Source organism: Pteropus vampyrus, unplaced genomic scaffold, assembly GCF_000151845.1.
Source record: "Pteropus vampyrus isolate Shadow unplaced genomic scaffold, Pvam_2.0 Scaffold36, whole genome shotgun sequence".
NCBI classification, from domain to species: Eukaryota; Metazoa; Chordata; class Mammalia; order Chiroptera; family Pteropodidae; genus Pteropus; species Pteropus vampyrus.
The window spans coordinates 6,063,931-6,079,197 of NW_011888817.1; the positions used below are offsets into that span (position 1 = coordinate 6,063,931).

A 15,267-nucleotide genomic window follows, 5' to 3' on the forward strand; every position below is an offset into this window, starting at 1 on the left:
GGAGAAGTTACATTCAAGCTGACTCCTAAAGCAACAAGAGTATACCAGCCAGAGGGAAGAGCTTGTGGAAAGGCACTGAGGTTGGCAGGCACTTAAAGGGTCCTGGGAAGGAAAAAGAGGCCCGTATGGCTGAAAAAGAGATGGGGGAGGAGAAGCAAGGTGAGATAAGGCTCTGGAGGTTTGAACAGATTAGTCAAGACTGTGAAGCCCAGAGTAGAATTTTATTCTAAGTGTGATGGGCAGCCACTGGGAAGCTTTAAGCAGGGTGGAGATGGAGTCACTTGATTTAATTTGTTTTAAGATCTTGGTTGGTTCTGTGTGGAGAATAGATAAAAGTAGACACAGAGGACAGGAGTAGACACAAGGAGACCCATTAGTAAGACCTCATAGGTGCTCCCCAGGCCTGAGGGTAGCAAGCTAGGTGAGGAGAGGGGGGCCATGTGAGTGGAGAGTCATGAACAGACTCAAGAAATAATTAGAAGATAGAATCTACTGGCTGACTGGTTGCTGGATTGAATGAGGGGGGTGGGTGAGGCAGAGGGAGATTAAAATTAAGTCCTTCTTTTAACAGACAACTATTTATAAAGCCTCTCTGGGTTCCAGACACCATTCCAGAAAGACTCTCTGAGTTCAAATCCTGGCTGATATTTGCCAGCTGTTTGCCTTAGGGAAATTATTTAGCCTCTTTCTGCCTTGATCTCTTCATCTGTAAAATGAGAATGCTAAGAACACCCAAGAGGATTTTTGTAAGAATTAAATGAGTTAATATATGTAAAACCTTGTATCTGGGTACTTGGGACTGGGTTCTAAGGCTGAATATTTGAACTTGGGTACTTGGGGCTGGGTGCTTGGGCCTGCTTTTTGGAGTAACCAAGCTCCATTTCTTTACTGGTCTTTTACAGAAAATTGAAGCAGGATAATATGCTGTAGCAGTGGTTCCCACATTCATCTGTCTGCACATTAGAATCACCTGGAGATTTTTTTTTTAAAATTCCAAAGCCCAGGCTGCAACGCAGACCAATTAAATTACAACCTCTGTGTGTGAGACACAGGTTTTGAGGGCTTAGTATGTTTTGAAGCCTCCAGGTAATTTCAAAGTACAGATAAATTTGGGAACTGCTGAGGTAGAAAGCAACAAGGAGGCTACTTTAAAGTAGGCAGTCAAGGAGGGCATCTCTGAGAAGGTGATATTTGAATGTAAACCAAAGAGTAAAGGAGCTGTCATTGGAAGGTCACAGGTGAAAGCCTTTGGGCATGTCTGGCCTAGGCACCTGCATGCCTGAAGGTACTTTTGCCTGAAGGTACTTTTGCCTGAAGTGGGGAAGATTGAGGGAGGAATGAGCGTGAGTCAATAGGTTCCAAGAGAATGGGTGAGTAATCATGGCTTACTGAAGACCCTCTCTCTGCCTCTTCCTCAGGTCAGCATCTGGAGCAGCTGAACCATGCCGTGCTCCTGGTAGGCTATGTGTGTTCCATCCTCCTCACACCTACTCCTTGAGAGAGGAAGGTGAGGGCTGTCTATTGGCAGGACAGAAGTGAAGCAGAAGCCCAGATAGACGTGTACAAGGCTAAGGAGTGGTGGGCTCCAGATAAAGCCTCTGCCTCTCTGCCTAGGGCTGGATTCAGGAGGCCTCCCTAGCCCTGACCTCCTGCTTCCGATCCTGTTGGGGAGATCTGGTTCTCTATCGGATGAGGGTGTGGGTGAGTCGGGGCTGGGTACCACTCTGGACAAACGAGTGTATGCAAATAGAAAAAATGCAGTAAAACTGCACCAGTTTGGGTCTTGTGATTATTTGTCATAGCTGGGCTGGCATTTCCCTTAGTGCTGGTTACAGGGGAAGAGAGTCCAGTAAATACATCCCGAGAGAATGATTTGGGACAAGCTCTCGTATAGGGCTATTTGACAGCGAAAGAGCCACTGGGTCCCTGTCAACCTCTGCCTGGGTATTAGACACCCCATGGAGAGTTGGTGCTTGGAGGTGGGAACTTGGGGCAGGTATTTGGGGTCAAGTACTTGGGGCTGGGTTCTAAAGATGGATGGGTACTTGGATTTGAGTTCTTGGGGCTAGGTGCTTGGGCTTGCTTCTTGGAGTAACCAAGGCTCCATTTCTTTTTTACTGGCCTTATGCAAATGAGCCTGCCTCTAACCCAACTCTCCTCTCTGTGGCTTCATAGTGCATGAGAAGTGTGCGACCCTGTGTGCAACCATGCCTGTCTGCCCTGTCTGCTCCCTGGAGACCCCAGAGGGAAGGGAACTAGAAGGCTGCTCTGGGCCTCTTCATGGGGGCCTTCCTGCGGTCTCCTTCCTTTTCCCCTAAGCCAGGAAGCCCATGCTTCCTAATCTTCACCCTTCCCCCACAGCCACCTGCTGAAAGGAAGTGGCTCTTCAGTTCTTCACAGGAAGCCACAGACCTCCTCTGCCTCAGCTCCCTTTAGCTACTGCTGGCCCAGGCCCTCTTCAAGGCTGGGTCCAGGGATGCTCTGCTCCTAGCATCACGCTCTGCTGCCCAGCCAAGTGAAGTGTGCATGTGAAGTGCTTCTCTCATTTTCTTTAAATCCCTGTGGCTCAGGTCTAGGAGCACAATCTGTGGGCCTGGAGGTGGGACCTGAGTGCAGAGGGTCCTGAATGCTGTGCTTAAGAGTTTGGAAACCCTAGAGAGAGGAGGGGGCAGGTTTTGCAGTGTCCTCGGGATCCACCGCTCCCAACAGCTGTAGGAGCTCCTGCTGCAGACAGGGCTGGATTTATTTCAGTCTCCAGCATCCATGATGGGCACTGCCCCAGGGAAAGTTATTGGTAATTGTGGAGCTGCTCAAGGATAGTGCAAGCCTATGATGATTCCAGGATGGGACTGCACTGTCACCTGGTGGCCACACCAGCACATAGCACCAAGAAATTGTGGGAGGCCTGCGGTGACGCGAAATGAGCCGATTTTCAAGGGTCTGGGGGCCAGGGAGGCCCTTAAAGAAGAAAAGAAATCCCTAAATAAAGGGATCTTATTAAAGAACAAGATACCTCTAACTTGAGCACTTGGGAAAGACATTCTAGGTCTAGATGAGAGTCTTCCATTTTATAGTCTAGGACACTGAGGTCCAGGAAGAATGACAAGAGCACCTCTGCATTGTTTTCCATCCAGTCAGTCACACAGATGGGATCTATTTTTGGACTTTTCTTAGGGTGTTGTCCCAGAGTGAGAAACCACTCTGCTAGTTTCTAGTCACCCTCATTTGTGACCAAACATGGCATCTCTCAGCACCATCACCCACCTTAGTACCAAAGTTGGCAACGAGATAGCTTTTGGCAGATTCGAAAACAAAATCCATTCTTCAAAAGGCCAGGACCAGACAGAGTCAGGGGGATTCAGAAGTATGTGCTTCAGGCTCAGCAGTTTTAGAGCAGGAGGTGTCCTGGAAACTATAACATCCAACCCTCCTGGTTTTAAAAATGAGGAAGCTGGGACTCAGAAAGGACAAGTAACCTGCCCGAGGCGTCCCACTCTGGAGCTGGGCCAGGATTCAGCTATGCGTCTCTCTGAATGCTTCTGCCAAAGAGAAGTCTAAAGTGCATTAACATCTCCTGACTTGCTGTATTAGTGAATTCTGGTCTATGTTCATCATTCTGCTTTGTACTTTGTAGACAGGATGATTGTGGTCCATGAAAGCTGACAAGGGTGCGGGGAGGTGGTGACAGGGAGGGAGAAGAGAGGGTCATGGATGCTTTAGGGGGCTCCCAGTTTGTGCACTATAAGCTCCAACTATGTAGAAATTGGGTCTCTTCCACTGTGTCCTCAGCACCTGGCACAATGCCTGGCACAAACTGAGTGCCCGGTAAATGCCTACAGGATGAAAGGAAGGAGTTATCCTGCCCAGGCCCAAAGGGACCCTGTGGTGGGCAGTCTCCCCTTAAAGACAGGTCATTTTCAATGTCATTCAGCCTGGGAGCTGCTCTAAAATCTGAGGGCAGAGTTGTCAATCTCTCTTGGCCTTGAGGCTATTCAAGGGAATGAGATGCCAAAGGCATAAGTGGGTGATGTATGCTCCCGGAGACAGGGTGTCCACCCTTGGGAAAAAGAAAGAACAGAGTCTGTGAGCCCAAGAGTAAATCTTGACTCCAAAGTTAGATGATCTCATTCCTGGTTGGTATTTGGCTATTTCCTCTTTGCTTTATGCAAGTCCCTAATCATAATAATAGCACATTTACAGAGTGCTCACTACATGCCAAGCACCATGCTAGATGCTTTCTGTTCATTATTTCATGTGATCTCATAGCAAAAGCCCCATTAGTTGGGGGTATGTGTGTGTGTGTGTGGCATTATCATTCTCAGTTTGTAGAGGAGGAAACCGAGTCACAGAGAGATGAAGGCACATGTGCTAAGGCATACAGGGCAGGAGTTGACCCCAGTTCTGCAGGGGTCTAGAGGAATATTCCTAACTACTATGCTGCACTGCCTCATTTGAAAACTCCTCTGTGCTAGAATATTGAGTAAAAGGTTAGGGGCCTATGTTTACATGGACCACAGTGTCAGAGGGTCTTCAGGTCTGCATGGTGGTGACAGTGGGTATTATCAAGGTTCCCCCAGGGTAAGAACGAGAATTCCAGTCACTCTTTCCCATGAAGATTAGGGAAGGGGAAGGGACAAGTAGATGGGAGTGGAGGAGACTGACATTAGGTTCAATTCTGCCCACATATATTGATCACCTACTGTGTGCCAGGCCTATTCTGCGCACTAGGGAGAAGAGATAACTGAGATACGGTGCTCTCCTTGAAGGGGCTGAAGGATACACAATGTCTCAGGGAAGTCAACCCTATAGGTAAACTGGGGTGTAATTAATAAGTCTCAACAAAGTGTGATACTTGAGACCCCGCTTCCCTCCAGGGGCAGAAGTCCAATCTATTTGCTCCTCCATGGATGGACCTAGTCAAGGCAAGACCCTGTTCAGGCCTGTATGATGCATGTCAGGTCAGGGGACTCTGCCCAGCTTCTGCTCTTGGACACAAGTTGTGGAGACAGTATTTGAGGTGCAGCTGGTGGCTGTCCCACCTATGTACCTCTTCCATAAACAGTGCTTCTCTGGGGCAAACCAGCTGAGGCAAACAATTGCTGTCTGCTGAGGTGGCATTAGACCTGGGGGCAGGAACAAACATCTTACCCACCAACCCACACACATTTGTAATTGAAGAATTTCTAGATCATAAGTGGGCCCGGGTGGGGGAGGCCTGAGGACAGCTGGTTTGAACCTTTTGTGACCAGCTCTTGTGGGTCACACACAGCTGCCTCCCAGGGGTGCAGATCTCCCTAGAGGCTGGACTGGCACTGAGGCTGGAATTCACTCACAGACCAGAACCACAGCATGATTCTCAGTTGCTTTCCTTTAGTGCTGGAATCAGCCCTGCTTTCACTGCCATTTGATTTTCAGGGCCTCTTTGCCCTTCCTCTGCTTAAGTGCTGGCACCCTGCTTTACCTGGACAGGGTTCCCAAACTTTAAATCCCCCCAAGGGCTTGGATTGCCCTTACCTTCCCACTCAGAAGGCGTGGGCTTCAGATGCAAACCGTCTGCCTCGTCCCCAGAGTTCTCTGAGGGAAGGGAGACCTCGCTGAGCCCTCCAAATGCCGCGTGTCACCCTTCCCCCCAGACAAAGGCAAAAGTGACCTTCTATTCTCTGTCAGAGGGAGACCACTCTGGTGCTTCTTCAGAGAATGGAGATCTGGCGTCTACATTTCTGCCTAATCAGAGGAGTAGCTGGAAGCTTCTTTCCCTGAGAACAAACTGAGCTCTGCCTCCCCAGGCCCCCTGTGAAATCAAGCCTGAGCATTCATTCTGTGACAAGGGCAGCAGGAGGCTCAGCTGGGAAGGATTCCCAGAGGAGGGGATATCTGAGCCGGGTTACGAGCTTCAGAAGGACATTCTAGGCAGAGAGAATGGCACATGCCAAGGCCCAAGAGACAAAACCAGCTGGCTGTGTTCCAGGAGCTATGGTTGGCTCTAGGGGGATGAGGCAGACCAGAGTCAGATCTTGTTGGGCTTCTCGTAGCAAGGTGACTCAAAAGGACAAAGCATTTTCTGAGAGAAGTTTATTGTTTTTTTGTGTGTGTTTGAGGAGTATAACAGAGAAAGCTCTAGACTTCAATGAGAAGAAGGGGAGCAAGGAAGAAGAGGAATCGGTTCCTGGGAGCTGCTGACTACTCATCCTCTTCCTCCTCCCCCTTTTTATGGACCTGGGTGTAGACAGCATAGCCCAGAGCGGCACCAGCCTTGGCCATGAGGTTACTGGTCCCTGTAAAGCAAATACAGCCAGGTCACTTGGGACCCAGGCATCAGGCCTGGGAATCCAAAAGTGGAAAACATTGGTCAAGTCTAACTGCTTCATCTTCAGATGGAGATAAAGAGGCCTTGAGAGGGGATGGGACTTCTGCAAAGTGAATCCTATCTTCCCCCTCCCCCAACTTGCCATCTCAAATCAGAGATGTATTTCAGAGATGAAAAAGACAAAATAACAGCTCACTCTCTTCGTGTCTGTAGTGAATATATGGTGTTATCAATGACGCTAATAACAGCCACCTTTGTGGAGACCTCTCTGTGAGTGCTGGGGGAGAGGTCGCCAGTAAGAGATTTCATCCTTGCCACAACCCTGTGACATGTGGGAGGACGACAATCTTATAGCACAGGACTGTTCCTAGCCCTGTGCACACCTTTCATTTCCCACGGCTGGGGTGTGGTCTGGTCTGTGTCTTCCCTTTGGCCCTCTCTGAGAAGGGCTCTGTTTTTCTGGCCTGGTTCTTTGGGCTTTGTCATTAAAAATTGAAAGCTGGAGGGTTCAGAGAAGACATTTGTCTGGGGAGGTTTTTCTCCAGGATTTTGGGGGCCTCAGAGATAGAGAGAGAGAAAGAGAAAGAAAAAGAGGGTGGAGGAGAGAGAGAGAGAGAGGTGGGGGGGTAAGAGACAAAGAGAGAGAGAGAGAGAGAGAGAGAGAGAGAGAGAGAGAGAGAAATGCACATTTTTTAGAAGGAGCATTCTGAGCTCTGTATCATCCCTTTCATGGTGCTCAAGAAATGCAAGTCAGGCTGGAGACTGGTATGAGATTGAATTTGTCTTTACCACTCTGGGTCTCTGAGATTGAACAGATTCATAAAATGTTAAATCGAAGATGATTAACTGGTTAACAAATGAGAAAACATACTTGTTGTGACTTGGCCAAAGCATCAGTGAGGCACCTGGCTAAAAGGAAGGAATCAGAATGACTGGATTTGAATCTTGGCTCTGGTGCAAACTAGCTGGGAGAACTTAAGTAAATTACTTAACTCCTTGGTGCCTCAGTTTCCCCCACTGTATGATGGGGATTATAAGAGAGCTTAGTTAGCTTGTGAAAAAGACTCAGAACAGTAAAGAGGGCCCCGCGGTCCTGGTGTCTCCCCTCCTCCCCCCAGGGTCCGCCCCGACTCACCGAGGCTCTGCAGCGTGGCTACCAGCCCCCCGGCGGGCACGCCGCCCCCGTTCACCACGGCTGACCAGCTCATCAGCGAGGAGGCCAGCGAGTTGGCGACGATGCCCGTGCTCGCGAAGCCCAGAGCGGGCAGCCCAACAGCTAGGAGCCCTGGGGAAGAGGAGGCGGTGAGGCAGTGCCTGCAGCCAGGGCCCGCTCCACCTTCCCAAACTCGCGGCCCTCCACACCTACCTCCTCCAACCGCCATGTAGGTCAGCGCGCTCCAGAACCCGGAGCCTCTGTCCTCAGAGTTCTTGGAGTCTCGTTTTTTGCCTGTAGGGAGAGCGGACAAAGCAGAGTGGAGCTGGGAGCAAGGTCCCCTACTCTGTGGATGATGCTCAGGAACACCCGCAGAGCTGAGGGGCCACCATCCTCCCATTTGGGAGAGCCTCACTGAAGGGAAGAGACTTTTCCCAAGGCGCTGTACCTAGCACGTTACTGGCATAGAATAAATAAATGTCTAAAATGGAGGAATTGATAGAGTAGGGATTCGAATCTGGGACTCTGGCTACGACAAGCCTTCTCTGTCCATTGTAATAGCTCCTCTAGTTCAGGGGCAAGTCTGGGTCTCTGAAACTCTCCACTTCTTTTTCCCAAAGTCCTCCCCTGCCCCAAGATCTTTACCTGCTTCCACTCCGCCGCAGGTGTAGAGTAACAAGTAGCACAAGAAGAGCGATACCGCTTTCTGCCGCATGGTGGCGCAGCGCGCAGGCTTTGTCGCAGGACCTAGGAATGGAGAAGGAGATGGTCTAGAGCCTTTTTCAAGCCACACCTGCTTGGCTGTTTTCCATACACAGCAGCGAGGTGTTCTGGACTGAGCCCAGGACCCCTCTAAGGAGCCACGGGATTTCCTTTTCCTAGCGTCAACAACCGCGGTGATGTTCTTGGGTTACCCAGAAGGAGGTAAGGTGCCTGGGAAATGGCGTGTGCTCAATGATGTCAGCTAGTATCTTTCCTGGGGTTTCTGTCCTTGACTTTGCTGTTGCTGGCCCTGTCACCCCAAGCAGGCTAATAGAGCCTTTTATGGGCCTCAATTTATTTATCCCTAAAATGGAGTATTAATAGAGCCTATTTCAGAGGTTGGCCGTTAGTTTTGAAACCGTTTACCAGTATGCCCCTAGCACTTAGAACATTGCCTGCCACATAGAATTTTCTAAAAAAATGCTTGTTGATAAACTTATTCTTCCAATACATTGAATATTTACAGGCACCAAACACTGGCCTCACATCAACTTCATTTTTCAGAAAGAAAGCACAGAGAGGTTAAGGGCTTCCCCAAGGACACACAGTAAGTTGTGCAGCCCGGACATAATTCAAGACTGTCAGAATTCAAAATCTATGTTCTTTCTATTACACCACAAAATAGAAAAATACATATGCCCCCATACTCACCTATAATGTGATTTTTGTTGGCTCAATGCGATTTTCTTGAATTAAAAACAAACAAAAAATCCCCCATGTATTGAGCACTTACTCAGCACTTTATGGCACAAGGTCATTTATTCCCATAACGACCCCATGAAGCAGGTACTGTTGTTATAGATAATGAAACTGAAGCTCAGACCGTTTAACATTTCCAAGCTTGCCAAGCCATGAAATGGCAGAATCAAGACTTAAACCTGCAATTGACTGATGCCTCAACCCACACTTTTAACAACCATTCCAGATCATTTCATTTATCCTTAAAGATAAACTCACTGTCACATTAGATCCAGCAACAAACGGGTTTCAAAAAATTGTCCAGTCCAATGACAGGTAAGGTAATTTGTTTTTCATTTTTTCAGATGGAGAACTAAAGCCCAAAAAAGAGAAGTGATAGGGTTAAGGCCATATTGCTGACTCAGCATCTATAAGCTAAGTCTCATGCCTCCTGGTGTTTTCACCTCAGCCCCCTAAAATCCCCAACCATCCCATCAGATCGGTCTTAGCCCAGAACACTAAAAGGGACTCAGGGATATAGCCTCCCTGAAGAATAGGCATCCTGGCTCTCGGAGCATGAGGCTCACTGGCAGGCAGCCTGGCAGAGAGTGACCACTTGAGATCCATACCTTACAGCTTCTGGGGTTTTCTTGCAGAAAGAAGAGAAGGAGTCTTCCTGCCAGAGCCTGCTGATAGATGTGAGCAGCAGTAGATAACAGCAACTGCTCTCAGGCCGAAGGCTGACCTTTTATAATCACACTCAGACTGTTGCCCTCCCTCTCCTTATCATTTGCCAATCCCTGTCAGAGTTTCCATTTCCTGCACTCTGCAGAGTTTCTTTTCTCTTCTAGCTTGGATCAGTGACAGCCTCTCTGCATTCTCTGCTGGCAGAAAAAATGTAATTCAAACTGAAAGCTTTGAACAGCCAAGAGTATTCAAAGCAGGTCACACTACAGTGGAATCCACAGCCATGCTGGGTTTAGTGAAGCTTGACCACCAGCTCCTCTTGGGGCCCAGAGGCCTTTCACAATTCAGTTCAATTAATAATAATGCCTACCATTTATTGGTAGGCATTGCTGCAAGCCAACGCCTATGAAAAGTGCTCTGTGTACATGATCCCTTTCTAATCCCACAATAGTTTCATGAAGTACCATATACTGTTTATAATCCTCGTTTTGCAGAAGAGATTAAGACTTGTGGAAATCAAGTCATTTCATTCCATTGCTATCTCAGGATGGCTGCCGATGGGTAATGGGCATATGGTAAGACCAGCGAAGCCCAGGTGCTTGTGGACATTGTCATACATCTTTCGTCATAAAATGGATCCTCTGGCCCTAGGTAATGGATTGAGCATTCTATAAGCCTCTGGATGGTGATGTTTACAGAAGCACTATGGACAAGAAATGTGAGTTCTAGTAAGGATGAATCACTGCCTTCTCCAATGTGGAAGAGAGGTGATATAAACGACCTGTCACCAGGTAGCAGGCTGCTCTCCCTGATCAATGTTACTATACTACTTCCTATTGCTGCCTGGTTGAGTATTTGTTGGCGGTTGCTAGATCAACTTTGATGAGAGGGACCCCAAGTTGTTGGATCCATTCATAGCTTCCTTGCCACCATGGCCACTTTTCTATGGGTCTTTTGAAAGCAACAGAGTGGCTAAGTTTAGAGGCTGGCTGACCATCTGGCTGGAGAGTTTCTTCTGCAGTGGATGATCTCTGGTGAGCATTAATGTGAGACACAAAGATCTGCATGTTTTGTGCCCACTCCTGTAGCTCCATCCCCATGCCCTTTACCCAGACCTACTTATCTCCAAAAGTCCAATTTTTTTCTTTCCATGCCCCTGATCAACTAGCCAAGTCATTTGCCACTTATCAGGAATTAGTATATATCTGAACCTCAGTCCATCTCTTCCTCCATACAAAGGGGATGACAAAGTATACTGTTCCCTGGGAGGATTTACCATTGTCCTCCAGGGATACCCCCAACCGGGGCTGCAATAGAGTGGTCCATTTCCAAATGGTGCCAAAATACCTTACTGACCTACTTGTGAAATGGTTTCAACTCCTTTTTTCCTTTTACTAGTTGGTTGCAAAGAAGCCTCCAAGAGGCCATAGGTACAAGTTAAAAAAGGGATGTCAGATCAACAGAATTAGGTGCTGTGGGAGTCTGAGCTGCCTGTCCATGTGATTTACTCATGCCTTCTGGGCTCTTTGAGTTCAGCCCTGAATGTACACCTTCAGTCATATTGGATTGCTGCCTGTGCCTGTCTGATAACATCTAGCTTACACCGTAGCACCACCTGACATCCGGTGGTCAGATGCTCAGTCACTACTGGGCCCAGTGACACATCAGGACCTTTTTATTCAAATGGACCATGGTGAATATGGCCTAACTCCAGAATCCTAAGGGTTCTCACTGCAACCCTTTTATTTGAGCTTTCAGAGACTCCCTACAGTATCTTTATCCCAGATGAATTTCTCCGGCAACCTTCTATATGCAGGATCATATAATTCAAAGTGACAGCATAGCTTATTTTATGGTTTGAACCTGCTACACAGTCCTTTCTTGCCCTGGACACCACTCACAATTGGCGGCTTTCCAGATCACTCAATAAAAGCTTGGGGAAGTAGTTCTAAGTGTCTGTATTCTGCCTCCAAAATCCAAAGAGGCCCACTAAACACTGAGCCTCTTCTAAGTGGTGGGATGTGTGAGGAAAGATAACTTATCCTGGCATGCCCAAACTGGTGAACTTCTAAAAATGTTCCCAATGTGCAGGACCATGAATTTTCATGTAATTTATCTTCCACTCTCCGGCAAACATGGTGCTTATACCACTTCCTATTCCTGTCCAATGAGCGTGATGATATCAATGTAGTGAACCAGCATGTTGTTCTGTGGAATGTCAAGGTGATCAAGGTCCCTGAAGACTACATTATAACAGGGAGCTGGAGAGTTAACAAAGCCCTGAGGGAAGAGAAAGAAGATGCTGTCACTGTGACATTATGAAGTAAAAGCAAACTGCCTTTGATGATCTCTTCTCACGGGCATTAAAAAGAAAATATTTGTGGAGGTTGCAAGGATGAGTGAAAAAGGTGAAGGGGATTATAAAGTAGAAACTACCAGTAATAAATAAAATAAGTCACAGAAATGTAAAGCACAGCATAAGAAATATAGTCAATAATATTCTAATAACTATGTATGGTGTTAAATGGATAGTAAGCCTTATCAGGATGATTGCTTTGTAAGGTATATAAGTATCTAATCACTATGTTGTGTACCTGAAACTAATATAATATTGAACTATAATTTAAAATAAATTAATAAAAAAGCAAAGAAAGCATTTGCCAAATCAATAACTATACACAGTGCTAGAGCTTGTGCTGATATGCTCCAGTAAAGATACCACATTCAGTAAAGCAGTTCTGATTGGGGCTGTCATGTGGTTACGTTTTCAGTAGTTCATCCATAATCCACCATGATGCATCTGTTTTCCTGGCGGCCAGACAGATGAATTGAAGGGGGATATGATGGGCAACACAACCTCTGCTAAGGTATTAGATCAGAAATACTACTGTGGAAATAAACTGTAGGGCAGTTTGATGGTTAATTTTATGTGTTAACTTGGCTAGGCCATGGTACCCAGATATTTGGTCAAACAGTAGCCTAGATATTGTTGTGAAGATAATTTTCACATGAGATTTACATTTAAATCAGTACACTTTAAGTAAAGCAGATTACCCTGTATAATCTGGTAAGCCTCATCCAATCAGTTGAAGGCCTTAGGAGAAGAAAGACTGACTTCCCTTTAGAAGAGGGGTTTCTCCCTGCAGTCTGCCTTTGGACCTGAGCTGTAACTCTAATTTTTCCCTGGGTCTCTAAACTGCTGGCCTACTCTGCAAATCGTGGGCTTGTAAGACTCCACAATTACATAAGCTAATTTATATATATATTTATATATATATAAAATCTCCAATTGATTCTGTTTCTTTAGAGAACCCTGACTAACAGGCAGTTTCAGGGGTTTCCACTTGGCTCGTCCTATCATAATGACCTTTATTCCAGATTTCATAGAATCAATGAGAGGATCTGTCAGATTCTGTGGAACCCATTGGACTTAGGCTAAACTCCTCATATCACCTGGCCTCCTTTAGTCCCTACTCTAACCAAGGAACTATGATGATAATTTGTGTCTCTCAGCTTCTGTGCCAGCTCAGACTTTATATCATTAACAATCTTTGAAAAGTCTGAATATCTTCCTTTTTCCAATCCACAGTTATCTTGGCAAATGGCAACAGATCCCTTTGGGAAAGGGTTAGAGGAATATTTACTATATATAATTATGATGCAGTGGCAGTCATTCCTTAAGGGGATATGGCCTCCCTGTCGTCAAGGGATTCTGGTTCTGTGAACTTAGATCTAAAACCTAGATGAGGGACCATAATTTTCCATTGTGGCAGCTGATGTCAGTCTTCTGCTTACCAGCTCTTGCTTTTTTAAAGTATAAAAATTGAAGATCACCCAGTCAGCTGTCCATCTATCCCATCCCCATAATCAACTTGCCATAAATCTCTGCCATTAGCCAGTCTTATATTCTGCCATTCTTGCCCCTCACTGCCATATCAGGGGGTTTTGATTCCTTCTAAGATCAGTCTCACATATATTAGCCAGGTCTTTCTATTCCTTTGATATGTAGCTTATTTTTCCTAGGTCAGAACCTAAATTTTCCCACTCAGGATTTGCTAGGAACTGATCTCAGTTATTTGAGAGTGCTTCTCCTACCCAGGAGAACTCAGGAGAATTTATGAGATAAAGATTTGTGATAGCCTGCTGAAATGTGAAAGGGTTAAAGGATAATTAAAACCTGAAACTGGACAAAGGAAGTCTATACCTTAGGCCTAGTTTCTGGAACCCCTAACTACATTCTGTTGATCATGAAACTTGTAACAATGAGCTCATACGCTAACTGCCAATTTTAGCCTGTGTAACCCTGCTTGAGTGGCATGAAAAATAATCAATTGTATATAAGCTGAAAATTACTGTTTGGCCATCGCCCATGAGAATACTGGCTATTGCCCATGGGAACATAGGCAATCACCCATAGGACCATAACATTCTAACAACAAGCTTTCTGCTTTTGTACTCCCCGCTTGCACACCTGACCAGTGGGTTGACAGGTAGTGAATAGGAGAAAGATAGACCTTTGTGTTTAAGATAGAATGAAGAATGGGATTTAGGACTTAAAAACCTTGTATCTTGGCATTTTGGGGCTGCTCCTTTGTACAGGACAGCCGCCGGCTAACAAACAGCCTTTGAGAGCATACTTGGTTTGATCTATTCTATACAGGCCACAACAGATTCTTAGGGAAGTCCTAGCCACAGCAATCAGATAAGAAAAGCAATAAAATTCATCTGAATTGGAAAAGAGTAAAACTGTCATTATTTACAGGTGACATGATATTATATACAGAGAACCATAAAGATTATACCAAAAAAAAGAAAAAACCCACAAAACCAAACCCTGAAATAATTAGAATTGATCAATGAATTCAGTAAAGTAGCAGGATACAAAATTTATATTCAGAAATTGATTGCATTTTTATATGCCAATAATGAACCATCAGAAAGAGAAATTAAGAAAACAATCCCATTTACAATCTCGATTGTATAAAAAAAAATACCTAGGAATAAATTTAACCAAAGAGGTAAAATATCTGTGCTTGGAAAATTATAAGACATTGAAGAAAGAAATTTAAGAAGCTACAAATAAATGAAAACATACACCGTGCTCATGGATAGGAAGAATTAATATTGTGAAAATGTCCATACTACCCAAAGCAATCTATAGATTCAATGAAATCCTATCAAAATACCAATGGCAATTTTCACAGAACTAGAACAAATAATCCTAAAATTTATATGGAAACATAAAAGACTTCAGATAGCCATGGCAATCTTGGAGGTATCATGCCACCTAATATTAAACTAAACTTCAGGGCTATAGCAATCAAAATAGCATGTTACTGGCATAGATCAATGTAACAGAATAAAGAGCCCAGAAATATACCCACTCCTATATGGTCATTTAATTTATGACAAAAGAGGCAAGAATACACAATGAGGTAAAGACACTCTATTCAATATATGGTGTTAGGAAAACTGAATAGATACATGCAAAAAAAAGAAAAAAGAAAAAAGAAATGGAACCACCTTTTTACACCATATACAAGAATAAACTCAAAATGGATTCAAGACTTAAATGTAAGCCCCCAAACCACAAAACTCCCAAAAGAAAACATAGGCAGTATACTTTCTGACATTGCCCTTAGTAACATTTTTTTTGATAGATTTCCTTGGGTAAAGGAAA

General features: G+C 45.4%; 1 protein-coding gene across 2 annotated transcripts; it reads right to left on the reverse strand.

Moving 5' to 3' along the window:
* Positions 1 to 6,055: 6,055 nt before the first annotated feature.
* IFI6 (interferon alpha inducible protein 6) lies at positions 6,056 to 9,677 on the reverse strand. 2 transcript variants are annotated; one of them, XM_011357710.2, is made up of 6 exons: positions 9,530 to 9,666; positions 9,180 to 9,273; positions 8,106 to 8,207; positions 7,674 to 7,754; positions 7,443 to 7,592; positions 6,056 to 6,275 (listed from the first exon to the last, which is right to left on the reverse strand). In XM_011357710.2, exons 3-6 carry the CDS (start codon positions 8,173 to 8,175, stop codon positions 6,181 to 6,183), a joined length of 396 nt encoding a protein of 131 aa, XP_011356012.1. In that variant the 5' UTR covers positions 8,176 to 8,207; positions 9,180 to 9,273; positions 9,530 to 9,666; the 3' UTR covers positions 6,056 to 6,180. The 2 variants fall into 2 exon arrangements, with proteins under 2 accessions (XP_011356012.1, XP_011356011.1); XM_011357709.2 differs by lacking the exon at positions 9,180 to 9,273 and having other exon boundaries at positions 9,530 to 9,677.
* Positions 9,678 to 15,267: the final 5,590 nt, after the last annotated feature.

Bases quoted from the DNA above. Each gene is read 5' to 3' on its own strand.
- IFI6 (XM_011357709.2), bottom strand. From the start codon at position 8,175: ATGCGGCAGAAAGCGGTATCGCTCTTCTTGTGCTACTTGTTACTCTAC. The intron at 7,593-7,673 runs GTAGGTGTGGAG...CCTCTTCCCCAG, and splicing joins CTACATGGCGGTTGGAGGAG to GGCTCCTAGCTGTTGGGCTG. The intron at 6,276-7,442 runs GTGAGTCGGGGC...TTTGCTTTACAG, and splicing joins AGCCACGCTGCAGAGCCTCG to GGACCAGTAACCTCATGGCC.